This window comes from Nanorana parkeri, unplaced genomic scaffold (genome assembly GCF_000935625.1).
Source record: "Nanorana parkeri isolate BGI_ZX_2015 unplaced genomic scaffold, ASM93562v1 scaffold462, whole genome shotgun sequence".
Taxonomy (NCBI): domain Eukaryota; kingdom Metazoa; phylum Chordata; class Amphibia; order Anura; family Dicroglossidae; genus Nanorana; species Nanorana parkeri.
The window spans coordinates 916806-930351 of NW_017306730.1; the positions used below are offsets into that span (position 1 = coordinate 916806).

At 39.5% G+C, this 13546-nt stretch overlaps 1 protein-coding gene across 1 annotated transcript in view; it reads right to left on the reverse strand.

Annotated features, from left to right (window-relative positions):
* TTC37 (tetratricopeptide repeat domain 37) overlaps nucleotides 1-13546 on the reverse strand; it is a 95142-nt gene that overhangs the window by 47564 nt on the left and 34032 nt on the right. The window contains exons 14-24 of the mRNA XM_018560535.1: nucleotides 12195-12321; nucleotides 11068-11247; nucleotides 8852-8976; nucleotides 7387-7640; nucleotides 5424-5526; nucleotides 3472-3648; nucleotides 2852-2996; nucleotides 1669-1747; nucleotides 1166-1227; nucleotides 992-1048; nucleotides 802-870 (exon numbers count right to left, since the gene is read on the reverse strand). Of these exons, the coding sequence (XP_018416037.1) occupies nucleotides 802-870; nucleotides 992-1048; nucleotides 1166-1227; nucleotides 1669-1747; nucleotides 2852-2996; nucleotides 3472-3648; nucleotides 5424-5526; nucleotides 7387-7640; nucleotides 8852-8976; nucleotides 11068-11247; nucleotides 12195-12321 (1378 nt within the window). The remainder of the gene's footprint in view (nucleotides 1-801; nucleotides 871-991; nucleotides 1049-1165; nucleotides 1228-1668; nucleotides 1748-2851; nucleotides 2997-3471; nucleotides 3649-5423; nucleotides 5527-7386; nucleotides 7641-8851; nucleotides 8977-11067; nucleotides 11248-12194; nucleotides 12322-13546) is intronic.

Consider the following 13546-nt stretch of genomic DNA (forward strand, 5'->3'; position numbering starts at 1 on the left):
GTGCAATAGAGGGGGGAGCATGTGTACAGGAGGGGAGATTTAAGCCCTGTGCTCTATGTACACAGGGCTGTGCATCACACACTCCTGACCTCATGCACTCTGTGTTACAGACTCCTGACCCCTGAACTATGTGGGCTACATAGTCCTAGCCCCTGCATCCTGTACGAAGACTCACTCGCAATCTGCCTTTCACTTCATACCAAAGGTGCTTAATAGTGTTGAGGTTAGGGCTCTGCACTGGTCACTTAAGTTCCTCCGCACCAAACTGTGTATGTATGGCTGCATTTATCTAAAATGCCATTCTTTGCTATTAACCGTATCGTTCACTGGAAACAGAGAAACTTAACTTGTAATGGTGTCCACGTACTTTTGGCAATATAGTGTAACTGCATTGTTCTGAAGGAGGCGTGGCCTCTGAAATGCGTAAACCAGGGAGGACTTACAGCCTGTCGGCTGAGGCTTTTACACACTACCGGTATCTGTGTTTTCGTTTGCCCATCTTTTCTATATGCCTGCTAATGCCATTTGTTTGCGAGTATAGATTTGGCTGTTTATATATCGTTAAATTAAAACGTTTTACACGGTGGAGGCGCTCTCTGTCTTCTATTTCAGTTTTTTGGTTGCCCTAACCAGCGGGATCTGCCTCGAGAGTGTATCACATTGCATTTTTACACAGTTACAGATGCTGGCGCTTGTGCTATTTACTTTTCTGCATGTTATAATATGACTAACTTGTTATCTGGAAAACAAAAGGTAAATATAAAACAAAAATACTGCACTGTCCCTTTAAAATTGACTCACCTGTCCAATCCAGCATCTCACATATGATGGTTCAAGAGACTGGGCCACTTTAAAAGCTTGATGGCTTAGCTTAAAAATAAAGAATTTATTTGCATCACAACACAACGTACACGTTTATTTGACATGTAGCCACTTGTACGATAAGGAGGTTAGGTATACAACAAGAGGGAAAGTCTGCACGCTGTCTTACCTCAATGTTTTCATTCACTAAATACAGAGCACCCAAATTAGTCCATGCAACAGCATTCTGTATAGAAAGAAAAAGAGATTAGAAAGAAAAAGAGACTACTAATAAACAGGAACGCAAGGCAGAAATACTTGTTAAAGGTATGGGTGGTTTATTAACTGAACATTCAATACTCACATTAGGCTGACACTGAATTGACTTGATAAGAGCATGTTGTGCAAGAACATTATTGTTGACACCTAAAAAAGATGGATCATTTTTATTAGAAAAAAAATGGGTTTAAAATTTTCAGCACTAAGTGCTTTTGAGGTACAAATGATCAGTACAAGATTATTATGAAACATAAACGTTGTGTCCTCCATAGATAACTAAAATATTCACTTATCTCTTCAAAAGAATTTATTTTGGGACAAGAGACTGGGGAAGAAAATAGATACCAAATTCCTGGGAAAACTGCAGAATTTCAGCCAACACTGGCACTTTGTATTTGAAAATCTGTTGACAAGGAGGCAAATCTTGCCTTTCTGATCTTAACTGGATGGAGCTCGAGTGCTTCTTTAATCATTAGTAGCTCAAAATGTACCAGCAGTCATAACATTTTTAACAGCTATTGATATTGAAAAATTCTAAAAATAATTATGCATACTTTGTGAACACTAAATTATAACATGTGATCATACCTTTAGAGCAGCAAACAACCCCAAGTGCATTCCAGTACTGATGGCTAGTACTGTCCATCATGAGCGATTTCTTAATGCACTAAACAAAAAATAAAAAGATCAACTGAAAAACAATACTCCATGTCTTAGATGTATTTTATGTGCAGGCCTCCCAGTCTGTAGGGTTAAAGAACTAGTAATGTTGCGAGTCATGTGAAAAAGCTATTGCTTATGTTCACAGCTATTAAAAAGTTCCCAGAGCTGCAGTGAAGCAAAATAAATGTTGTTTATGTAATGTTGCTGTGCAGCTTATTGCTGTCATGTTAAATGAGAACTATGGGGTTATGGCTTTTCCCCATAGTTCTCCTTAGGGTAATGGGAGTACACAAACTAGCGTCCTCCCGTCACCCTAGGCTCAGTATACCGCGAGCTGCAGCTAGCAGTATACTGAGACACCGCAGTATACAGCGAGCTACTGCTCGCGGTATACTAAGACGCCGAGGCTGAAGTGGATCCTGACAATTATGTTTGGATCCGCCGAGCTGCGTGACTGACAGCTGGCTCTGCCTATCTAGAGGCAGAGCCAGCTGTACCCGCCCCCTCCCCCGTCCATTCCGTCAGTCAGCGCTGGCGGATCGGAGCGGGGAGGGGGAATCCAGCCCCTCCCCTGTCAAGGCAGGGAGCCGTGACAGGATCGAGAGGTGAGCGAACGCCGGTATGTGTTTGCTCACCTCCCGATCTACTGAGCCGACCTAAGACAGTCTCATTGTCACAGGTCGGCTAGAACTATGAGGTGAGTGAAAAGCACTCACCTCATAGTTCTCCTTTAAGCAAAGGAAGATATGAAAATGAAGGATGGCAGTGTTCTCATATAGGAAGTCGGCAGTGTGCTGGAAAACATAGCTCTTCACTAGATCACCCGTATTGTGAATATTCTTGATCCCTACAGTCACTTAGAACTTTTACACACATACTTATCCATCTTAGGTAAAATGTTTTCAAAGGTGATGTTAATGTAATGGCTCTATATCACTGACTACAAACTGTTTGTATATCGATTACAACTCAACTGACATCAATCAGAACTATTTAAACATTTGCCTTGCTAAATTAGAGATTGGTCATGAACCATTAGAGAAACACATAATTAGTACTCGGGTAACCTCTGTAGAAACATGTTTTTTCCCTTGTAGCACAAACATACCTGTATGGATCTTTCCAATAAATTACTTGTGTCACTTCCTTGGCTGTCACAGTTTATTAGGTTTCGAGCTTGGTAATAATAATTTATGCCAAGATCACACCAGATATTTGCAGACGGTTGAAGCTTTAATGCTCGCCCATAACACCTTTGAAAGTAAACACAAGATGTAAAAAAAAAAAGTTTTTGGGGTTCCACAAAGCTATGAAGACATACGTAGGTGCGGTGTCACAGTTTCCCATTCTGCCTTGGTAGGCTAAAGCTATATATTCAGCCGTAACATAACTGTACGCAGTACCATTCATTACACTGCAACTGAAACGCTGCAATATACATTTTTAGTCTGTGACTGCTGGTCTAACAGCAAATGGGCAGAAAGAAACAGACTGTTGTTCAATCCAAAAAGGAACGCCAGCTCTAAACAGAGAAAAAAGCTGGGGACAGCATTGCAGAATGGAGAGGGTATGTAGAGCTTGGCAATTTTATTTAATATGGGGGAAGGGGGGACACAAAAGTTAAAGCTTAAGTCCCAATTTTTTTTGTACTTGAATATGCCCTAATGCATATTGTTCAATATTTGCAGGGTGGTCCTGTAGTAGATTAAAAATACACACAGTTCTTACCTTGCTCCTAGCTCTAAGGTCTCCGATTTACTGATCACTTTATGACCTTCATTCTGTCCAACAAGGGCACCCAAAACATTAATTTTGACCTTAGCTGCTGAGACTGCTTGAAGACTGGTACAGGCATCTCCAAGAAGTTTCCATAGACATACAAGATCTGGCCGCTGCTGAACCGCTCTGGAATTAAAGATATTGCCAGTAGTAAACAAAAATGAAAAAAAAAAATGTTAAAGTCAAACCTCTGCTAAGTACTACTCTGATTCAATTGTCTGGCAAGCCTTGCTCGGATAGACAGCGATGGCCTCTCATGGAATGAATCATTAGACACACATGCAGGGTCCTAACATGAGTGTACAAGACACAGATGCGGTTATCTTGACTGACTCATTCCACTGTCTGGACGAAAGTTAAAAAACGTTTTAAAAAAACGTGTTGAAAAAACTCTCGAAATTTCTTCAAATATTTGACAATACTCTATGAGGGCATCCGCTGGCTCATCCGGGGACTGAACACCCTCAGACCTGAGGAAGCGTGGCAACACGCGAAACGCGTCGTCGCTACTTTACCAGTCCCAATCTCCTGAATTCAAAAAACTGCTAGATTATACCTCTCTTTGAGACTTTGTATACAATATAATATGCAGCAACGCACTAGTGACTGTTAATGGTTGACATGGCCAGTTGACTCGACAAAGAGACTATAAACCATTGTTAGGATAGCAACCTTGAACCAACTGTATCTAACAATCACCTTTTTCCAAGGGCCATACCAAATACAATTAGAGATAATGGATGGTCGCATACAACCAATAATATCCTTTGTTCCATCTTGATTCGATGTCAAATACTATGATTAAACTTCTCGGCTGTCTAGTCAACTAGGATATACCAACCAGAATGTAGGGGGTGCGACCTACAATTAAAAATCTGTTTGCATGAATCTAATAATATATTTATGTGACTACAATTAGTCATAATTCAGGATTCTGGTGGAGCTTGTTGGTGTTCTCCTTGAATCGGCTTTCTCTCTTTTTTATAAATATGAGCTCGTCTTTTTAATCATGTATTGAATAAAAGTTCTAATTTTTATATTAAACTATTGTCTCGAGTGCCTAAAAAACCCCAATCTCCAAAATACCCTCTTTTTGCAACATAAAACCAGGAGTGTGGCACTCTCCTTTTAAACACCGTTTCTACCCATTACCCCTTTTCCCCATTTAAGTACCCGAAAACACAGCTGATATGCACAGATGTGTGACAAAAAATGTTTTATCCAGACTTTGACAGACTGCATAGTCATGTCCAAGACCTCTAGAATAATTAACCAGTAAAGCCTTGTCACACAAAACAAATGCACTTTCTGTATTTAATATTAGATCATTAAGCATCTTTTTTTTACATACACACAGTATAAGTACCTGCATTTCACCTGGTATCATCCTCTTGCAGTCCCTGTACAGCAAAGTGGAAGAAGAAGAAGCAGCACAAGATGCCAATTAGGCATGTGCTGGGCAGGAGCATGCTGATAGGAGAACAGAGTGAAAGAGAGATGAGCTCATCGCTGTGTTACTTCTTCTTCACTGTCCATGCGCAGACTGGGGTGGGCCCATGACAGTCATTAATGCATGACTGTCTGGGCTAAGAGGTGGAAGATTGAATGATGCTCACTGTCATTCAACCTGGAAGACTGAGGACAATTTGTAATGCAAACAAATACCGTGGTGGCAGCTCTGAACTGATGGCACGTATGGAAGCAAAAGAGGCAATTTTTTTTTTATCTTTTAATTGGCTACTAATATTTTTTTTCCTACTGGAATTTTTTCCCATTTCTTTCTTCTTTTTTTTTATAATTTAGATTAAAGTTTAATGATTTTAAAATGGACAACTGTGTGCTTCTTTTACATCTTTTTGGAATCAAGAGTCAGAAAATAACTCTGATTATGAGACACCGACCTTGTCAGATATTCAAGCCCTTTTTCTATGACATCAACTGCCTTGGCATCCAGGAAATCTGCAAGTGCGCCTTTTGCAAGCATTAAATGGCATTCACCAAGACCTGGAAGAGACAAAGAGCCAACAGATGGAGAAATTAAGGGGAAAAAAGGCTGCTGAAAATCCTATTCTATTACCAATTGAAGATTAAATTGATTGGAAATTATGTAAAGATCAACTGCACAGAAAAATCTTGGATATACTACATGCTTTGAAAACCTGATCACATCTTATAGAACATGTTCAGATTTTATTTAAACATTTAAGATGAAAAAAATAATTGAAGAAGAGCAGATGAAAAGACCTCCACATACAGGTCATTTGTTACATTTAATTAGAGTCACTTAGATTAAACAAGGCTTTAGCAATTCAAATCACTTTAGTGTATGTTGTGAAATAATCTGCAAAGAGCGGTGTGCAGTACAGATACAGAGCAGCTACATCTGCAATAATCTGGTCCCTGCAGTAAACATACATATGTAGGCACATTTGTTGGCACCCTTACAGGTCATTAAAACAATGCTCCATTTCTCTTGAAAAGTAAAAGTCTCATGTATATCTGTGTGACTTTGGTATGTCAAAGTAAAGCAAATAAAAAAAAAGTGAAAAGAAATGTTTGCTTACTGTACAAAGATATTCTAAAATGAAATGGGCAGCTTTGTTGGTAACCCTAGTAAAGATTATAAATAACTGGATCATAGCGATATTTCAAAATAACTGTTCTCTGTAATTGCTATCACGTCTTCAATCATGTAATCAGTCTATTTAGAATGGAGAAAAGCAGTCACTCTGCTTTTTGGTATCATGGTGTGCACCACATTGAACATGGACCAGAGAAAGCAAAGGAAAGAGTTGTCTGAGGAGATTCAAAACAAAAAACATTTAAAAGCAGTATGTCAAGGGTAAAGGCTATATGAACGTATCCAAACAGCTTTATGTTCCTGTGATTTTTAATAATATTAAGGTCCATGGAATGCAGTCAACATCCCTGGGTAATGCAAGAGGGAAATCAACCCCAGATTGAACAGAACAAGGGTGTGAATGGTACACAAAGAGCCAAGGAAAACCTCTAAAGAGAAACAAGCTGAACTCCAAGGGCGAGGTAAATCAGTGTCTGATCACACCATCCATTTGCTTTTTGTGTGACAGTGGGCTTAGAAGGTAAACTCCACTGCTGAGAGAAAAACATCAAACAGATTGGAATTTGCTAAACAAAATCATATTGACAAAGCACAATGTTAATGGGAGTATGTCCTTTGGATAGATAAAAGAAAATGGGAGCTTTCTGGCAAAATCACATCAGCTCTATGTTCACAGACAAAAAAACATTAGGTTTCAAAGAATAGAATACCATACCTTTGAAACATGGAGGCCCTGCTATGTTTTGGGGCTACTTTGCTGCATCTAGCACGGCAAGCCTTGAATCTGTGCAGGGCACAATGAAATCACAAGGCTATGAAGGAATCCTGGAACTAAACATACTGCCCACTGTCAGAAAGCTCCGTCTCAGTATATTAAACTATTCTGAAGTGGCCTTCTATGAGCCCTGATCTGAATCCTATTGAAGATCTACTGAAACAACTGAAACATGCAGTCTGGAGAAAGCACCCTTCAAACCTGAGCAGTTTGCCAAACTACCAGTTGGCAGGTGCAGAAATCCCACTGAGAGTTACAGAAATTACTGGTTTGCAGTCCCATTATTTTGTCCATATCATTTTAATTTGCCTTCATTTTTAAAATATAAATTAAAAAAACAAGCCAACGTCTGATTTAATTAAATATGGCAAAAACAATGATGAATGCCATTTACTTTGGTTGGTTTCAAGTTATTTAAAATATATATTTTTTTTTTCATGGAAGGGTACCAACAAATGTTTTCCATGTGTGTAGGTCACATTGTGTAATAACATTGTCTATGCAATACCTTTTAGTGCAGGCACATAGTCCCCAGACTTCTTAACAATTTGCAGGTATTCTGATACAGCCTCTTTATATGTCCCCAGGATCTGCTTGATGGAAGCTATCTTGTACGTACTGTACAGGGAGTCTGGGTTCAGTTCACTGGCTTTCATGAACGATTTCAGTGCAGTGGTGTATCCTCCTCTGCTCAGGTAGGCCTCTCCCAAACACTCCCAGCAGTTGGAGTCCTTCGGATCAGCTCTAAGTGCAGCATGCAAGCTAATTCAAAACAGAGGTGTCAACTATATGTTCAACAAGAGGAAAACAAGTGGATGGAAGTGTTTCACAATATTTCAATAAAATAATCAAATGGCTAATTGTAAAGCTGGTGTTTATTGATGAATGCAGATTGCTCATATTGAGAGTCCATGCAGAGTCACTGAACACATAGAGTACTAATTACAACACAGTTAGGGGCCAGATTCAACTCACAAATGACAAGGTTTACTGATAAAATGTATTAATTCAGACCTGCATGAGCGCAAGCTTTGAAGCAGCTGGAAAAGGTTGGACATGCTGTGAGGAGCTTTTAAAAGGACACTGTTGCTGCAGTAAAATATATGCCTGTTGCTACAATCCATCATAGCCTATTGTCTGTAAAAATGTAATTTGCAAAAATCAGTGAAATATGGCTGAAGTGTAGTTATTTGACAGTTTTTCATGGTGTTGTGCTCATCTCTGCATTGACACATCAGACCAATGGCCTTGCAGCCAATAATTTCTACTGTGGCCAAAAGACATTTATTATAGCAAAACATGTAACTATAAACTAAATGGCCAAAGGTTGGCGGATAGGTGAGAACTGAATTCAGGCGTTTCCTGCATTATGACAACAGTTGGGGGGAAGGGCCTATTTTGTTTAATATCCGACCCTCTTTAATAGCTGCACTTTGAGGTGTTCCTAACCCGATCATCTCACATCTCTGTTTTGCCTATTTTGTTTAAGCATGGGTGTGCCCTGTGCACGAAGACAGCTGCATAAAAGACAAGATTTGTCAAGTCTGGTGTAGAAAAACTCAAGTGGCCTGTGCAGGGCCCTAAACCTCAACCCTAATGAGCAGTGCGATCTATTGGAAAGTCAATTGAGGGCCAGACGTTCTGGTCCAACATCAGTACCTGACCTCACAAATGCTCTTTTGACACAGACATAAATGCTTTTATTTAAGCAGAGTAGGGGCAGGCTAGAACTCCTGTCAGCTATTGCTGTCTGTACCCCTTTTGCAGATTTTTCCTTCCTTACTGTCTAGTGAAATCGTTGCCACCGGAGTAAGTAAGGTAAATCTCTCAGATATCAGTTAAAACCTAACAGGTGTTTCAACATTTTTCCACCTAACACTAAAAAATATTTTGGCTGGACATACACTATAGAGGAAAAAAATTAATTTCATCCATGAACGAGCTAAGTTTGGTAAACATGGCAACACACTTACTCAGACACGGCTTTAGAATGTTGACCAGCTCTCAGATAGAAGAGACCTCGCCTAAGCCAAGCCCATTTTGCAGTTCCTGCACTTGCCTTTTCTGTAACAGCTGATAAAATCGCTAATGCTGTGTCCTAGGAGTCAGAGACAACATTTTTTAGTAAATTACAGGACTGTACAACCAAAAATAAAACACAGTTAGCATATAGCTAATTACAAATATTTTCACAAGGCGCTTCATCATGATATGATGATCAGAAAGCTAAGTGCTGCAAAATCTAGAGCATCAGCAATACATTTATTCCCTTTTTGGCTCTGTCAGCTGATACAGCCACATTCTTAGAGCAGCAGTCTTAGTTAATAAGACAAAGTGCCTTGACAAAGTAAATTAACTCATAACAAACAACAATATTCTGTTATATCCTTTGGTGTTTCAGTTGAGAGATATACTTGACATGGCATCTGTCTGTGCTTTCCGCCCACCTTAACATTTTTAAAGTCTCCCAACTCTTCTTCTTTAAAGTGACATTAAACCCTCAGATTTTTTAACATAAAACAATACTGTAATGTGTTCCTTACTGTAATCCATGGTTGTTTCCCTTCTCTTTGCTGCTCTTCCTTTTAAATCTGTATCTGTTCTCATGCTGGGCAGAACTGGGCTGGGCAGAACTTCTGTTTTGCAGCAGACTGCCTTGTCTCTAAAATGGATACATGGTGTCTGTGTGAAGGTTCACAACCTGAGCCAGCACTACAGGAAGAGGCACTCAGCTGCAAAGGGAAGTTCTCCCCCAGCATGAGAAGACATGAGGATTTAAAAGGAAGAGCAGCAAAGAGAAAGGAAACAACCATGGATTACAGTAAGGCACACATTACAGTATTGTTTTATGTTTAAAAATCTGAGGGTTTAATGTCACTTTAAGCCTCCATTCACACCCGCGATTATACAGTGTGCGTCATTAAGCTTGAGATAGATTGCGTCCGACTGGCCTTCCAGCAAAGAATCCTGACTTTCCCCATGGGTTCCCCATGTATCCTGTAAATACCTCTCTGGTTAAAAAAGGAGGAATGGCGGGATGTCCGAGAGGAGAAGGAAGGGTTCTGAGGAGCGTAGGCTAAGGTCTAAAGTGGCGGTCCCTGGCACTCTGCCATGGAGCACCGACCTGGAAACTAAGATATTGCTTCAATGGCCTACTGCAGCTAGGTTTGAGGATAGTGTGAATGCTAGACAAAAAGACAAGGTAATCTTCCAAATAGATACAAGCTAAACTCTAAGGTCATGGTGCATCAGTGTCTGATCGCACCCTCCGTTAACAGTGGCCTCAAAGGGAGATGACCCAGGAGGACTCCACCGTTGAAAAACAAAAAAGCCAGATTGGAATTTGCTAAAATGCATGTTGATAAGCCAAAATGCTTCTAGGAGAATGTCTTTTGGACAAATGAAACAAAACTAGCGATTTTTCCCCGATTCCCGATATGAACACTACTGAACATCTATGGAACGACCTAAAACATGCATTGTGGAGAAGGCACCCTTCAAGCCTGAGACAGCTGTAGCAGTTTGCTCAAGTAGAGTGAGCCAAACGGAGAGCTACAGAAATCACTTATTTGCAATGATTACCTTTAAAAGTTCTGCAAAAAAAAATTAGGTTAAAAGGTCCCATCATTTTTGTCCATGACATTTTCTTGTTTAATTATTTAAAATATTCTGTTGAATAAAAAGTAAAAAAGTCTGATTTTTATTAAATATAGAACAAACAATGAGGGTTTCCATTTAATTTCGTCAGTTTCAAATTATTCAGAGAAAATTGAGGGTTCTTCTTTTTTCGTGGAAGGGTACCCACAAATTTGTTAACTTTTATCTAACTATAGAAAAGAGACATAGAGCGATGCTAAACTTTAAACCTGTCTGGGTACAAAATACCTGGAGAGCCCTGGCCTTTTCACATCTAAGTTGTTTACAGAACTCAGTAGCTCAAGCTAAAATTTACACACACAACTGAATGAGTGAGAGCAGTGACTCCTTCCCCCTTCCCTTTGATGGAAGATTCATTCAGAAAAATCATGCCTGGTGGGAAGCAGCTTCTCCCTTTTTAGAAAACCCATCATGCTTTGTGAATCTTGTGTTGTAAGTGTACCCTGTATTAAAAGTTTACTTGTAAAGCAAAGATTTACTGTGCCCCAAAAGTACCATAGTTTTAATTGGAGAAATCAGTAGGGGTAATTACCATGTCACCAAGCTCCATACTTAGGTCCACAGCTGCTGCTCCCGATTCTCCGTCTCTCCAATCTAGGTCAAATGCCTTCTTATAACATCCTCGTGCCCGGCCTTTGTCACCAGCTACTTCTTTGTAGTAATGTCCCAAGTAGCAAAATACTTTGGAATAACAAGGATCCAGTTTTGCAGCCTGCAGATCCATGGTATCAATAAGAATAACAAACAAATCAAATTGTTTTAATCACAATTATAATAGAAAACAAACATACAGTAAACATACAGCCATACTACAAATGAATCATCTCAGTCTGCCTAGGAAAGTCAACATGGGGATATGTGTCATGTAATGCTTTAGGAGTTTTTGTCTAAACAAAAATCTTTCTGTAGTTTCCCATGCCAAAGATAATTAATGAGTATGTCCAGCTAAAACATTTTTATTTTTTTGGGCGATAGAGTGGGGAAAGAGTAGAACCCTTCTTAGGTTTTACTGTTATCTCGGGCTGCATGAAAAATATTTTTCTCACTTGCTGTCCCAGTGACAATGGTTTCAGCAGAAAGCAAAAATCTTCAACAGAAACAGAGAAAAATTAAAAATACTTTTTTTGGAGTAGGGCAAGACTAGAACCCCTGTCAGCTTGCTATTGTCGTTGGTGGCCTTTTAAAGATTTTTTCCTCCCTTTCAGTCTGGTGTCAATGTTCTTGTACATAAGAACGACATCGGTGTCTGCTCCCCTGTTTAGCTACCATCACACTATTCATGTCTTTACTAGCAGTGTGGTCGGACAGTAGGGGGGGGCGGCAAGCTGTGCAACCATGCTGCTCTGGAAGGTCGACCAGATTGGAATGGGACCAAGTGCGGTGTGAACCGGGTTTAAAAAATATTTTATTACATTATGTGTAAGTAAAAAACCAGTATACAAAAATGAAACAAAGGAAATCTTCTATTGCATCATGCAACCATTCAAAAAACAGGGTTCAGGGCTGCTCACCTATGACATGCAGAGGAAAAGGAAAGGTGAGTGACCACAAATGGATCTTTATTTCTTAATTTGTGACTAGAGTTATGAGAGCCTATCAATCCGCACCTGCACAAAATCCCCCCCACCCCCCCTAAAAAAACCTAAAATATTTAATTACCTTTAAAAACTGCGTAACAGCTTTTGTTTTGTCTCTCTTGGTTTCTTCACTCATAAACCAGTGAGTGAGTCCTAAATAGTAATAATAGTTTCCAACCTCCAGATTTCTTTCAATGGCACTCAGAAAACTGAAACACAATATAAAAATTATACATGCGTTACACAGCTTCACACAAAAAAAAACAATCTTCCTGTCAGCATGGGACATTCTGCACCTGCATGACCAGACTGGATTTATAATCATGCTAAAAAATATACACAATCACCAGACGTGTTGGACGGCATTCATTGTGTATGCGGCTATTCAAAACGAAGGCTGCGCAGCCAAGGTTTGAAAAGGTTCTTGCATCAGATTTCGAGTCCAGTCATAATACCTAAAAAGATGATTTCTGATTGGTCGCTATTATTTTTTGTTTGGGTGAGGTAAGGCATGAATCAACCTTTTATTGAGTCGTCCCCACGATTACCTTGACAGAGCTGTGACATGCAGAGTTTGCTGTCGCAGACTTTGGCTTTCTAAATATATTTCATAAGAGTATACAATGAAAACACATTGGGGCAATTAGCCCAGCTTCTAAACTCCCCCATCGGGGATAAGCTTGTTTTACATTTTTAACTAATGTATTTCAGTCAAAAAATTAAATGACTGACTTTATAAAAGAAGCCCAGTTGAATGTGACTACTACTGGCTGTAGCATGACCTGGATAAATTAAACTCTTCACAGACAAGTTAAATAACTATTTATGACCCTTTCTCAAGCCAGTCACATCACTGCTTCTATGATTTGATCTCCTTTGACAGGGGCACGCACGCCCAGCATTGCACTAAATGCTTTTATTGGCGAGAATTCACACTCTCCTCTGTATATAGCAGCCTGTTGCGGGAGGTGACCAGGTAGGTCGTGGGACCTTTCCTTGTGGAACCTCCCTTTCTTTTTGCTTCTCCACATTTCTTCTCTCTGTAACCCTGATTTCCTCTTCCAGCGTGGGGCAGATCCGATGGTCTTCATTATACTTACCTCAACATACTGGTGTTACCCTTATTCATGACGTGAAAATACAATGAATCTATTTCCTTGTACCTTCAGGACTGCTACATGGTGTTGTATTGTTTACTATTTCCTGGACCCCTACATAGTGGGACCTTCTTTTTCCTTTGTTATTTGCTACGTTGTTATCCCTACTTCTCTGTAATTTGTTCCTTAAAATCCTTTTTATAAAAAAAAAAGAAATGCACAGAATATTTCTGGATATTGAGTTTTTATAGGTATATTAAGCCTCATTTTTTTTCATCATTGAGATTGTTGATCCAGGGAATATCTGATTGCCTTATGGGGTCAGGAAGAACCATTG